We start from the raw sequence: 13,664 nt of genomic DNA, 5'->3' as shown, positions 1-13,664 counted from the left end.
GAGTGGTGAACCTGTGGAATTCTCTACCACAGAAAGTTGTTGAGGCCAATTCACTAAATATATTCAAAAGGGAGTTCGATGAAGTCCTTACTACTAGGGGGATCAAGGGGTATGGCGAGAAAGCAGGAAGGGGGTACTGAAGTTTCATGTTCAGCCATGAACTCATTGAATGGCGGTGCAGGCTAGAAGGGCCGAATGGCCTACTCCTGCACCTATTTTCTATGTTTCTATGTGTAAGGGTGAATGCATTAATATGCTGGTATATTTTAGGTGTTATTAATAACGGGATTTTCATGAAATCATAGAAATTTACAGCACAGAAGGCGGCCATTCAGTTCATCGTGTCTGTGCTGGTCGGAAAAGAGCTATCCAGCCTAATCCTACTTTCTGGCTCTTGGTCTGTAGCCTTGTAGGTTACAGCACTCCAAGTGCATATTCAAGTACTTTTTCAATATGATGAGGGTTTCTGCCTCTACCACCCTTTCAAGGAGTGTGTTCCAGACCCCCTCTGGGTGAAAAAAGTTCTCCTCAACTCCCATCTAATCCTTCAACCAATTACTTTAAATTTATGCCCCTTGGTTATTGATCTCTCTGCTGAGGGAAATATGTCCTTCCGATCCACTCAATCAAGTCTCCCCTCTGTTTCAAAGAAAACAAACTCAGCTTATCCAATCTTTATTCATAGCTAAGATTCTCCAGTCCTGGCAACATCCTTGTAAAGTTCCTCTATACCCTCTCTACTGTGATCACATCCTTCCTGTAATGCGGTGACCAGAACTATATGCAGTACTCTAGATGTGGTCTAGCTCGTGTTTGATACAGTTCAAGCATAAGCCCACTGCTCTTCTATTCTATGCCCCAAAATCTGCAAAAGGACACAGACAGGTTAAGTGAATGGGCAAAAATTTGGCAGATGGAGTATAATGTTGGAAAGTGTGAGGTCATGCAACTTTGGCAGAAAAAATCAAAGAGCAAGTTATTATTTAAATGGAGAAAAATTGCAAAGTACTGCAGTACAGCGAGATCTGGGAGTACTTGTGCATGAAACACAAAAGGTTAGTATGCAGGTACAGCAAGTGATCAGGAAGTCCAATGGAATCTTGGCCTTTATTGCAAAGGGGATGGAGTATAAAAATAGGGAAGTCTTGCTACAGTTGTACAGGGTATTGGTGAGGCCACACCTGGAATACTGCATGCAGTTTTGGTTTCCATATTTACGAAAGGATATACTTGCTTTGGAGGCAGTTCAGAGAAGGTTCACTCGGTTGATTTCAGAGGTGAGGGGATTGACTTATGAGGAAAGATTGAGGATGTTGGGCCTCTACACGTTGGAATTCAGAAGAATGAGAGGTGATCTGATCGAAATGTATAAGATTATGAGGGGGCTTGACAAGGTGGATGCAGAGAGGATGTTTCCACTGATAGGGGAGACTAGAACTAGGGGGGATAATCTTAGAATAAGGGGCCGCCCATTTAAAACAGAGATGAGGAGGAATTTCTTCTCTCAGAGGGTTGTAAATCTGTGGAATTTGCTGCCTCAGAGAGCTGTGGAAGCCGGGACATTAAATAAATTTAAGACAGAGATAGACAGTTTCTTAATCGCTAAGGGATTAAGGGGTTATGGGGAGTGGGCAGGGAAGTGGAACTGAGTCCATGATCGGATCAGCCATGATCGTATTAAATGGTGGAGCAGGCTCGAGGGGCCGTATGGCCTACTCCTGCTCCTATTTCTTATGTTCTTATGTAATAAAGGAAAGGATCCCGTATGCCTTCTTAACGACCTTATATATCTATTTTGCAACCTTCAGGGATCTGTCGACATGCACTCCACGGGCTCTCTGTTCTTCTACACTTCTCAGTATCCTACCATTTATTGTGTATTCCCTTGTCTTGCTAGCCCTCCCCAAATGCATTACATCACACTTCTCTGGATTGAATTCCATTTGCCACTTTTCTGCCCACCTGACCTTCCATTGATATCTTCCTGCAGTCTACAGCTTTCTTCCTCACTATCAACCACATGACCAATTTGTGTATCATTTTGGATAAAATAAAGAAGTTATGATAAAATTAAGCAAATGATGGAGTGCAATTATATCAAAATTCAAATGAGATGAATTCAATTAATTAAATAAAAATAAAATAAAATTGTGCATTGGGATTTGTTTTATACAATTGTAGAAGTTTATGAATGAAAAAAAGAGAATATGCATATGCTTTTCTTATTGTAAACACATATTGGGCTGGATTTTCGACATGTCATTTTTGGGACGAAAACGGAGGCGGGACAGAAAGGTTACCGCCCAATTAACGTTTGCACTGTATGGAGCAACTTTTATCATTTGTCCCAGGGGCGCAGCACAAAGGGAGGCATTGTACGACTTTCGCGACGCAAAACCGGGAACCTCGCCAACGTTAGTGCGGGGCCGGGAGTGCTCCGAGAGGGGCCTTGGGAGAGGGAAAAAAACTTCACAAACACATTCAAAAAACATTGCCCACACCCTTAGAACACAATCCGCTACAAAAATATAAATGGTTAAAAACTGGAAGTTATCGTTTTTTGCAGTTTATCCACCTCACCACCGCCGGCAGGGCTGGACCGCTGTGTTTTCCCTGACGGTCATCGCGGGGCGCGTTTCGGGACGTGCGGGTCGGGTGTTGTCGAAACTTCTGCCGGTGTCACAATGAGAACTGTTGCACACCCGACGCAGCTCTCCCCAACGGTGCTTCTAAGCGCCGTCGCAAAACCCGACCAGAGGATCACGCCTGGACGCAAAAGAGCTCACCGACCCATGTTTCATCGTGGAGGGCCAAAACCCGGCGAAAACCCGGTCGCTAACAACCCGAAAATCCAGCCCTGTACAAACTCTCCTTGACCGGCAACAGTGATTCACTCCCCTCACAGTCTGCTGCTGCCCAACTCTCTTTTGCTGTCTGCAATCTGATCTTTAAAAGCCTCTCTCAAATCCCTCAGAAAGATCACAAACTTTTTCGACAACCAGGTGCAAAGTGCCCATCTATGGTTGCAATGACAATTTTAAATGGATATGCTGTGCTGTTTACTTTGCCTTGATTTGCTGAGAGGGGTCAGAGTTGATTAGCAGTGCACAATACTGCTTTATTTAAAGAATTGAGGCTCACAATTAGCATCCAGGAGTGAAAACCTCAATTATTGCCCCATATCCGGTGAAAATACTGAGGATATCTGAGCCATGGCTGTGATGTCAGCTGGAAGATCTAGTCAAGGATGCCGAGCAATCTTTTACAGAAAGATTTATGTTGAAAAGTAGGAGTTAGTTAGCAAAACTAAACAGCATGAGGTCTAAGGAGGTAAAATGCTTTAGACAGAAGACACATCAGGCAGTAGCAGTTCACTGTAAAATCATCAAGTATCATGGCCACATTATGCAACTTTGTTATATTGGTCAGGTCATAAATAGTTTACTTTCTACGATTCAACATAAACACTTATTTTTTTTTAACCCTACTACTCTGGCAGCTTTTTAAAGTAATGATTATTCTTTGTCTATCTTAAGACATCTGCGGCACTGTTGCAGTGGCGACACAGTTGGCAAGCTACTCCCATTGGCTTTCTGATCTATCAGTATTCAGGATTTTAAGAGTCCAGAGCTGATATGGGCAAGCTTTGTAATATGAAATCTAAATGGAGAGCAGCAGGGAAGGATCATAAAAAGAGACCAGAATGAGAAACGAGAAGACAGATGCCTGCGAGAGAGAAACAAGCCTGAAGGGAGAATGAGAACGGCTGGGAAGAATGTGGGCCAGCGGCAAATGATAAGCTCAGCAGGAGGGATGTGGAACAGAGTTGTAAAATAATTTCAACAGTGGCATATGAGACCACAGACACTGAGCATAAACCATTGTTTCAAACTCCAATCATGTACTTTTCCTTGCAGACCTGTTGTCCTTTAAGTACTGCGTGTTCTTCCTAGAAAGCTATTATCTTTAAAGTCATAGAGGATATATAGCAGACATGTACCATTGCTGCAACTGATGGTCTACTTCATCCTTTCAATTAGTTAATAGATGTCCGAATGTTCTTTTGAATATAGATTGAATTACGCAGCTCAGTGCTGAATAAATGCGTTTTTCACCTTTTATCTGTGCAACAAACATCTAGATTGAGTGACAGAGCAATTTCACTTAACACGTAAACCAGCACTTTGCTTTTTATATTGAAGCTTGGATTTCAAAAGTCCATGTGGTTCACTTCAAAGACAGTCAGAATGTGGAAGCATTTTGCTGTTGGGCCTCATCTGTAAGATGTTGCCCATAAGTGAGTTGCTCTTATTATCATATCATTGTTTTCATTTAACAATACGGGTTATGGTGATATCAATGGATAAATCATTACCACTTCTGTCAGACATTCCTTGTACCCATTATTTTAAATCAAGACTGATTTATTTTAAAAATAAGTTAAGCATTTATCCACCAATATCACCAACAGTAACTTGCAGGTTTATATTTTTTACCGTTATTAGCTGGCACAACCACAGGGTAAAATTAAGAAATCTTTACAATGACAAAAAGTTGACAAAGTTGAAAGCACAGAAAGACTTTTTACTTGGTACCAAATGGATTTCATGGATTTCCACAGGTTACTGAAGCAAGCAAGTAATAACTCTCTGCTATTGAATTCTGTATGTAGCACGGGTTCCTGGGGAAAGGGACGATGTGTGTGCAGCTTCATTCTGTGAAACCAGTTTGGATTTGTATAGCTGCAGTAGCTCTTGTGTTTCCGCTATGACCATAGAAGCCTGGCTTCAGCACTAGGAGCTGATCTTAGAAAGAACCGAAAGTCGAGCACATTTTGCCAATATTGGAGGAAGTGGAGCAGGGTGGAGCCGGCAATCCTCATCAAGACCACTGGCATTAATTGTGTTGCGCTTTGCTGTACGTTAGGATAAGAGATGGACTTTCTCTGTAGCTTGCCAAAAAAAGACTACAGCATTCCAATATTGGGCAAGTACAGGTTTTGTAGAAAATGAAAGTCATCAACAGTGACAAGTATTATTGTGCATTCTGGAGGATTTCCACTCTTCTGCTAGATTTTCCAACTATTTTTGATTTTTGTTTATTTGCTGAAGCCAGGAACCCAAGGGGGTGAAATTGGGTGGCTTTGAGCCTCCCATTAATGGGGCGCAAATGGCTTTGCGACTGGGTGTAGTGATAACATCAATTACCGTCATATTTGACGGGAGTTTTGCGGTGGCGCTACGGGGTTGCGCCCCAATCTCCTTCGCCCGGAGATCGTGACGTAATCGCCGTGTGTATTGCCCCGGTAGCGCATCGGACCCAAAATTACCTGCCGCCCCCTGTAGCAAGCACCGAGAGAAAACACCAACAGACAGCTGCAGGAGGCGCGCATTGGCCGGCCGGCCGCTTCGGGGGCAATGCATAAAGGCAAGGTGGCCAAGATAAGTATAAAAAAAATGTTTTTTCCAGATTTTTTTGCGGGTTCCTGCCCGTGATCGATCACTTTAGTTGAGTGCTGGGATGATCGCACGGGATGGAGGCTGCTGTCGTGGTCCAGGTAAGTTGTTTTAATTTTGCAGAGCCTGCAGCGATGCCCCTTCACTTTAAGGGAGGGAAGGAGCCTTTCAATGCAGACTGCCTGCTGCCAATTGCACTCCTTTAAGAAGGAAGTGGAGCGCCTGATTTAATGCTCTACTTCCTTCTTGAAGCTCAAATGGCACATTTTTTAAAATCTAGAAATCGTTAGCGCCTGGCATTAACTTTTAAAATTATTAAAAGTTAGTGCCCCAAATGGGACGATAGTCAATTTCTACCCCTAAATGTCTGCATCTCTTATCGGTGGAGAAAGGGAGCCTGTGTTGTGATTAATCTTTCTTAACAGAGGAACTGACTTGGTCTTCTTGACATTTCTGACCACTGTTCAATTCTGTCTGCAGTGATTCAGTTGCTACTTGTCCTTTGGATAGGAAGCGGTCTGTACAGGGTAGCGTCATCAGCAAAGTGAAAAATGTCATTTTGATGATATCAGAGCATCCATGATACTAAAAGCGGAGCTGGGACAAGAAAGCTTCCCTGAAGAACGTCTATATGAGTGTTCTGTAAGATGACTAATATCCATTTATCTCAATCCCATGCTTCATCATTCTGAGGAAGTTGTGTATTCAGTTCAACAACTCACCATCTAAGATGCAAGGATGCTATATGCTATTGAAAATTCTAGTCAAGGCTGTATTTGCAAGCCATACGACTTAGTACTCCTGGTGCAGATAAAAAAAGAAAGACTTGCATTTATATAGCGCCTTTTACGTCTCAAAGCACTTTACAGCCAATTAATTACTTTTGAAGTGAAGTCACTGTTGTAATGTGGGAAACACAGCAGCCAATTTGCACACAGCAAGCTCCCACAAACAGCAATGTGATAGTGACCAGATAATCTGTTTTAGTTATGTTGATTGATGATAAATATTGGCCAGGACATTGGGGATAACTCCCCTGCTCTTCTTTGAAATAGTGTCATGTGATCTTTTACGTCCACCTGAGAGAGCAGACAGGGCCTCGGTTTAACATCTCATCTGAAAGATGGCACCTCCAACAGTACAGCACATTATCAGCACCGGAGTGTCAGCCTAGATTTACGTGCTCAAGTCCCTAGAGTGGGACTTCAATCCATGACCTTCTGACTCAGAGACGAGTGTGCTACCCACTGAGCCACAGCTGACATATAAACTGACAAGACTGCATATCGGTAATTCAGGTTCAGAGGTCGTAAAAGTAATGGGCAGACAATTGCAGTGCTGCAAACTGGGTGGCATTAATCTCTACATTGAGTACTAAATTGCTTCGCTTACCCCCAGGTTTCATGTTGGGACTGATAGAATTACTGTTCTTGGATCATAATATTGAAAGCATCACAAGTTGACTGATTCTCTCTAATTCTAAATTAACAACCAGATAATAACAAGTTGCTAAATGACTGCAAGCCCCTGTTCTGTAGTTTTCAGGCTGTGATTTTGAAACCCAGTGCTTGCTTCAGGTTGCTATAGTATAGAGTGGGCTTTGGAAATTTGTGAATAGGCATGATCTTTACACCTTTATATGCCTCCATCTTCAATTTTCAATTTTAATTTTATCTGCATTTTAGATTTCTTTTCTCGTAGGAATTGTATTCGCGTTCCTCTCAGTGTATTCATGTTCCTTTTGATTCTACAGTGCAGTCTGATAGTTTTTCTGGGTCTGTAATTATATTTTAGAGAGGTACTGCCCCAAACTAAGAAGTAGTAGTAGAAATCCTGGCCATAGGAAATACATGGTATTTCAAGGTTCTCAAGTTTTAGAAATGAGTTATATTGAAATGAATGCTCAATGTGCCCTCATCACCTCTTTATTACTCGTGTTACCTATTAGTTAGTTGATAAATTGCTTCCAACAAGATAAACAGTTGCAATTGGAATTCAGGAAAGTACTATCCTTCAAGTGAAAAATACATTCAAACAAATCAGTGATATTTTATACATTTTCCAATAGACCATGAGAATGGGCTCAAAATGGTGAAACTCACTAAAATTCTGGAAACTCAGTATTCTTCCATCTTATAAAATGCAAGTTCTTCCTCACAAACTAAAATTGCTCAGTAGTCATTAGCCAAATGCGGGCAACAATGAACGAAAGCAATCATAAATCAAGATTAGATCAAATGAGATGCCATTGCTCTAGATTTCTTTTGTTTTGCAACATAACCTCAAGTTTTCTTTTCAATTATGTTATCTAGCCAAAGACTGGAATATTAGGTCCTTCATTGAAACACCTGTGAACTCATTCCTTTTTTTGGCGTGGAAACAAGTCATCCTCGTTCGAGGGACTGCCTATGATGATGACGATGATGATGATGATGATACCTGGTAAAGCGGGAAAGATGTAGCGGAGGTGTGGCGAATGATCGAGGTGAAGGAGCGATGCGGGATCGTGGCAAAGATTCGGTGGGTGATCGAGGTGGAGGTCAAGTGAATGTTTGATGTGGAGGTGTGGCGTGAGATCATGGCGGAGGAGCGGCGAATGTTTTGTAGTGGAGGAGTGCTGGGAGATCGTGGCAGAGGTGCGGTGAAAGTTTGTGGCGGAGGAGCGGTGAGAGATCGTGGCAGAGGTGCGGCAAATGAGGGTACGGGGCTCAGAAGAGCCGAGGGCCCAGGGGCAGCACTGGCCAGCCCACACTGCGATATGTGTGCGCACTAGGTCCGTGCAGCAGAGCTGGTCTCCAGTCGTCCTGGTTAACCCTCGCCACTGGATAAAGGCCTAGCTCTGTCAAGCCCATGTGATGACTGTTGTGCAACGGTCACCACACGTTAAAAAAATCAACGTACAGGCATCTTCCACCCTTCACTTGGAGTTCAGGATTGGAGCATCGGGTCCTTCACTGAAACATCTGTGAACTCATGTGGCAGCAAGTCATCCTCGTTCGAGGTATCGCCTCTGATGATGATGATGATGATATTTTAATGGTTAGGTGTTGAACTATCATAAACATACAAGTTAATTTACATCATCAAAATGAAAATTACACAGATTAAATGCATGTTTATTTTGTTGACATACCTTTTCCTGGACATTCAAATGTTCTGCCAAATCTCAGCTCTTACTTACTTGTATTTTTTGAAGGAGAGGCCCATGTGTTGTTTCATTTGTTGAAGTCCATGATAATCTGTGTAAATGATGTCAAAGGCCAATGGTCCAGTTAGAGGACAACTTCCTCTCCCAGGAGGTACACCTAGAAAACTAATCAACCGCAACAATGAACATATAGAATTAGCATTAGAATTTATCTGCTACAAATCCATTCATTCATTTCAACATAATGCATTCCTGATTTACAGAAAAACATGGTGATTCTGTGTATAAACTCTGAAACACAAACAGATTATGGCGTTGAATATCCACAACATGCGCTGGCTCCCTTTCTGCACAAAGCTTCAGGAGGAGAATCATCAATAAAGCATCCAAGGAGGGAACTTCTGAATTCTCACCAATGAGAATGCAATCTGTTAGAAATGTTATTGATTGTTCTTTGGTGACTTGGAGCAAGCAAATTCAATGAAATGGATTTGTCAATCATGAATCTTCATTGACAGAAAATTAAGCAAACCGTCAACCTGTGTATCGGGATGCAGTTACAGTATGGAGGTTGCTGGATAAGTGAGACACACAGCTAATGCTTTCTGTTCTACACTTCATTTTCTGAGACTGTGTGCACTCACTGGGAGCTGCTTTTTGTTTTGCACTTTTATATGAGAGATAGGATTTACTATTTGGACTGTGATCATGACTTGGATTGTCAAAGAGATATGATCAAAAAGTATATTTTTACTTTTGTTTATGGCCATTTATTGCCAATAATGGTACACTGGATAGAGCTACAAATGGCCATGGCACAAAGTAAACAGGTGCAAAAATATATAATAAACTATGCAGACCTGTAGAATACATAAAATAATCTACAGCATGCAATCAGAGCACATCATTTATCCCTTGCAAAAAACCTAGTTTGGAATAGTTAATTTAAAAAAGATAATTCTTGAGATGTGGGCATTGCTGGCAAGGCCGCAATTATTGCCCAACCATAGTTGCCCTGAGAAGGTGGTGGTGGGCTTCCTTCTTGAACTGCTGTAGCGGTTTGATACAACTGAGTGGCATGCTAGGGCCACTCAGCTGTAGGTCAGTGGATAGCACACTCGCCTATGAGTCAGAAGGCTGTGGATTCAAATCCCACTCCAGGAACTTGAGCACATAAATCTAGGCTGACACTCCAGTGCAGCGCTGAGGGAGTGCTGCACTGTCAGAGATGCCATCTTTCGGATGAGATGTTAAACCGAGGCTCAGGTGGATGTAAAAGATCCCATGACACTATTTCTAAGAAGAGCAAGGGTGTTATCCTCGGTGTCCTGGCCAATATTTAGCCCTTAATCAACATAGCAGAAAACAGATTATCTTGTCATTATCACATTGCTGTTTGTGGGAGTTTGCTGTGTGCAAGTTGGCTGCCGCTTTTCCCTCATTACAATAGTGACTACACTCCAAATGTACTTAATTGGCTGTAAAGCGCTTTGAGACGTCTGGTGGTCATGAAAGTTGCTATATGAATGCAAGTCTTGCATTTTTTTCTTTCTTTCTTTCTTCAGAGAGCAGCTAAGAGTCAACCACAATGGTGTAGGACTGGAGCTTCATATAGGCCAGACTGGTTAAGGACAGCAGGTTTCATAAGACGATAAGAATTTGGAGCAGGAGCAGGCCATTAGGCCCCTCGAACCTGCTCTGCCATATAATAACATCATAGCTGATCTGATCTTGGGCTCAGCTCCACTTCCCATAACCCTTCACTCCCTTATCATTCAAAAGTCTGTCTGTCTCCATCTTAAATATAATCAATGACCCAGCCTCCACAGGTCTCTGGGGTAGAGAAATCCACAGATTTACGACCCTTCTGAGAGAAGAAATTCCTGCTCATCTGAGTTCTAAATGGGTGACCCATTATTGTGAAACTATGCCACCTAGTTCTAGATTTCCCCATGAGGTGAAACATCCTCTCTGCATCTACCTTGTCGAGCCACCTCATTGTCTTATATGTTTCAATAAGATCACCTCTCATTCTTCTAAACTCCAATGAGTACAGGCCCAACCTGCTCAACTTTTCTTCATAAGTCAACCCCCTCATCTCCAGAATCAACCGAGTGAACCTTCTCTGAATTGCTTCCAATGCAAATATATCTTTCCTTAAATACGGAGACTAAAACTGCATGCAATACTCTAGGTGTGGCCTCATTAATAATCTTTACAGTTGTAGCAGGATTTCCTTGCTTTCATACTCCATCCCCTTTGCAATAAAGGCCAACATTCCATTTGTCTTCTTCATTACTTGCTGTACTTGCATACTAACATTTTGTGTTTCATGCCCAGGTCCTTCTGAACTGCAGCACTTTGTAGTTTCTCTCAATTTTAATAATAATTTGCTTTTTTATTTTTCCTGCCAAAATGGATAACCTCACACTTTCCCACATTATACTCCAGCTGCCAAATGTTTGCCCACTCACTTAGCCTGTCTATATCCCTTTGCAGAATTTTGTGTCCTCCTCACAACTTGCTTTCCCACCCATCTTTGTATCATCAGCTAACTTGACTACATTACACTTGGTACCTTCATCCAAGTCATTAATATAGATTGTAAATAGTTGAGGGCCCAGCACTGATCCCTGCAGAACCCCACTAGTTACCATACCAACTGGAAAATGACCCATTTATCCCCACTCTCTGTTTTCTGTTAGTTAGCCAATCCTCTATCCATGCTAATATATTACTGCCAACCCCTTGAGCTCTTATCTTGTGCAGTAACCTTTTATGTGGCACCTTATCGAATGCCTTTTGGAAATCCAAATATACCACAATCATTAGTCCCGCCTTATCCACCCTGCGCATTACGTCCTCAAAGAACTCCAGCAAATTTGTCAAACATGATTTCCCTTTCATAAATCCATGCTGACCCTGCTTGACTGAATTATGCTTTTCCAAATTTCCTGCTACTGCGTCCTTAATAATGGATTCCAGCATTTTACCAACAACAGATGTGAGGCTAACTGGTCTATAGTTTCCTGGTTTCTATCTGCTTCCTTTTTTAAATAGAGGCGTTACATTTGCAGTTTTCCAATCTGCTGGGACCTCTCCAGAATCCAGGGAATTTTGGTAGATAACAACCAATGCATCCACTACCTCTAGGCACTTCTTTTAAGACCCTAGGATGCAGGCCATCAGGTCCAGGGGACTTGTCCCATTATTTTACCGAGTACTTTTTCTTTAGTGATAGTAATTGTTTTAAGTTCCCCCCTCCCTGTAGCCCCTTTATTATCTATTATTGGGATGTTTTTAGTGAAGACCGATACAAAATATTTGTTCAAAGTTTCTGCCATTTCACAGTTCCCTATCATTAATTCCTCAGTCTTATCCTCTAAGGGACCATCGTTTACTTTAGCTACTCTCTTCCTTTTTATATACCTGTAGAAGCTTTTACTATCTGTTTTTATATTTCTTGCTAGTTTACCTTCCCTTGAACACATTAGTGAACAAATTGGGTTTTTACAACAATCCGATAACTTCATGATAAGTAGAACAGAGCAAACAATCTCCCAGAATCAAAGCAATAAATGTATAAAATTGGCACCACACTGATTTGGAAGCTAATACTCATTAATCCCTCAGGATTACAGTAGGATTCTTGCATTCAGATAATTGTAAAATGTTCTGTCATTGCAAATATTTCTCTAATTCCATTTTATATTTTGAACATTGGAAATTTATAGAACACAACTTTAGCAGATTAAAATAAAAGGGAAAAGTTGGCACCATTTGATTCAATTATAGAATTTCAATGAATCCTTTCTTTTCCAATTTGGTCTTATTATATGAATCCCTAATCCAATTGCAACTCTTAAAGGGAATGTTGTTTAGATGAGAAAACACTCAAGGAAAAATAATCCCTCAAGCAAGACTATTTTAGAGTGGTGTAGAGCTATCACCGTGCTGCTTCAGCTGGTTAAAGCAGTGCACAGCTGAGCCATTCAAACCAGAAAGCTTTCAGGTTTGATTCCCAATCTATCCTGACTTGGCTCAATTCCACCAGTGCGGCAAAAGGAACACAAATGACCACAGTACCCCAATATACAGAGAGGAAAATTGGCCATACTTTCATTCTTGATAACCAAATATGACCCATGCTGTAAATTTGAGAGATTGGACTTTGTGTATGGACAGGATCGGGTTTGGTTTGGTTGTAATTCTTCTCGTGGTTGAATTGCCTTCCCAGTAAGGGGAATAAATTGCCAAAGGTAAGGGGATGAAAAATCAAATGAATTTTAAAAGTGAGCTTTTCAAAATGCCAACTCCCTGCCTGCAGTCACATCCATCTCTGGCAGTCCAAGAACAGCCTTTGTGAAAGCCACCATACAAGGGGGCTCCAGGCCAAAAAAAACAGCTTGGAGGTGGTGTTCATTGTGTCAAGGTACCATCGATCTATTGTCACACCTCAGCAAGCTAGTCTGTTCTGTGTACAACGCTTTATCAAGTGTTTTCTGCAGATGTAACTGATTGATGAATAATTAAATGAGCTGAATCTACAAATTAATTATTTTTATCAGAAGTTTATCGGGATTTGAATTCAAACATAACCATAAACCAAGGATAACATTTCCTGACAATCTAGTCACACATTTGTTAAGATGTATTGATTTTTTAGAAAATGTATTTGATTTTCATTTTGCTTCTTTGTTCATTATTCACACAGTAGACGGAGGATTTGTCCATGGTTCCCTGTAGCTTAGTGCTCTGCATCATCCATTCGGAAGGACCAACAACATTGTCAAGGTTACTGACAGTGGTATATCACCACCTAGTGGCCGGCATCAAAATGAATTAATCTTGTATTTCCTACTTCTTGAGCTATTATTCAGCACAGGAACTGTGTCCATGGAAACCTAATACACGTGATGTCATGTAATGCCATCATGGTGCCCAATGTTCATGTAAATACAACAGTGGGATTCAGGTGGAAACATTTGTTCTATGGTGTGTGTTATTTCTACATCATTCACTGGAAGTTAGAAACACTGCCGTGACACTGGACCAGGAAA

At 41.5% G+C, this 13,664-nt stretch overlaps 1 protein-coding gene across 1 annotated transcript in view; it reads right to left on the bottom strand.

The window, feature by feature from the left end:
* LOC139227130 (alpha-1,6-mannosylglycoprotein 6-beta-N-acetylglucosaminyltransferase B-like) overlaps positions 1-13,664 on the bottom strand; it is a 987,210-nt gene that overhangs the window by 215,136 nt on the left and 758,410 nt on the right. Inside the window, exon 9 of the mRNA XM_070858195.1 lies at positions 8,638-8,769. Coding sequence (XP_070714296.1) covers positions 8,638-8,769 — 132 coding nt within the window. The remainder of the gene's footprint in view (positions 1-8,637; positions 8,770-13,664) is intronic.

The sequence above is a fragment of the Pristiophorus japonicus genome, chromosome 16 (genome assembly GCF_044704955.1).
Source record: "Pristiophorus japonicus isolate sPriJap1 chromosome 16, sPriJap1.hap1, whole genome shotgun sequence".
In the NCBI taxonomy this organism is placed as follows: domain Eukaryota; kingdom Metazoa; phylum Chordata; class Chondrichthyes; family Pristiophoridae; genus Pristiophorus; species Pristiophorus japonicus.
The sequence above is the reverse complement of the archived record's forward strand: the minus strand, read 5'-3'. Positions and strand labels throughout refer to the sequence as shown.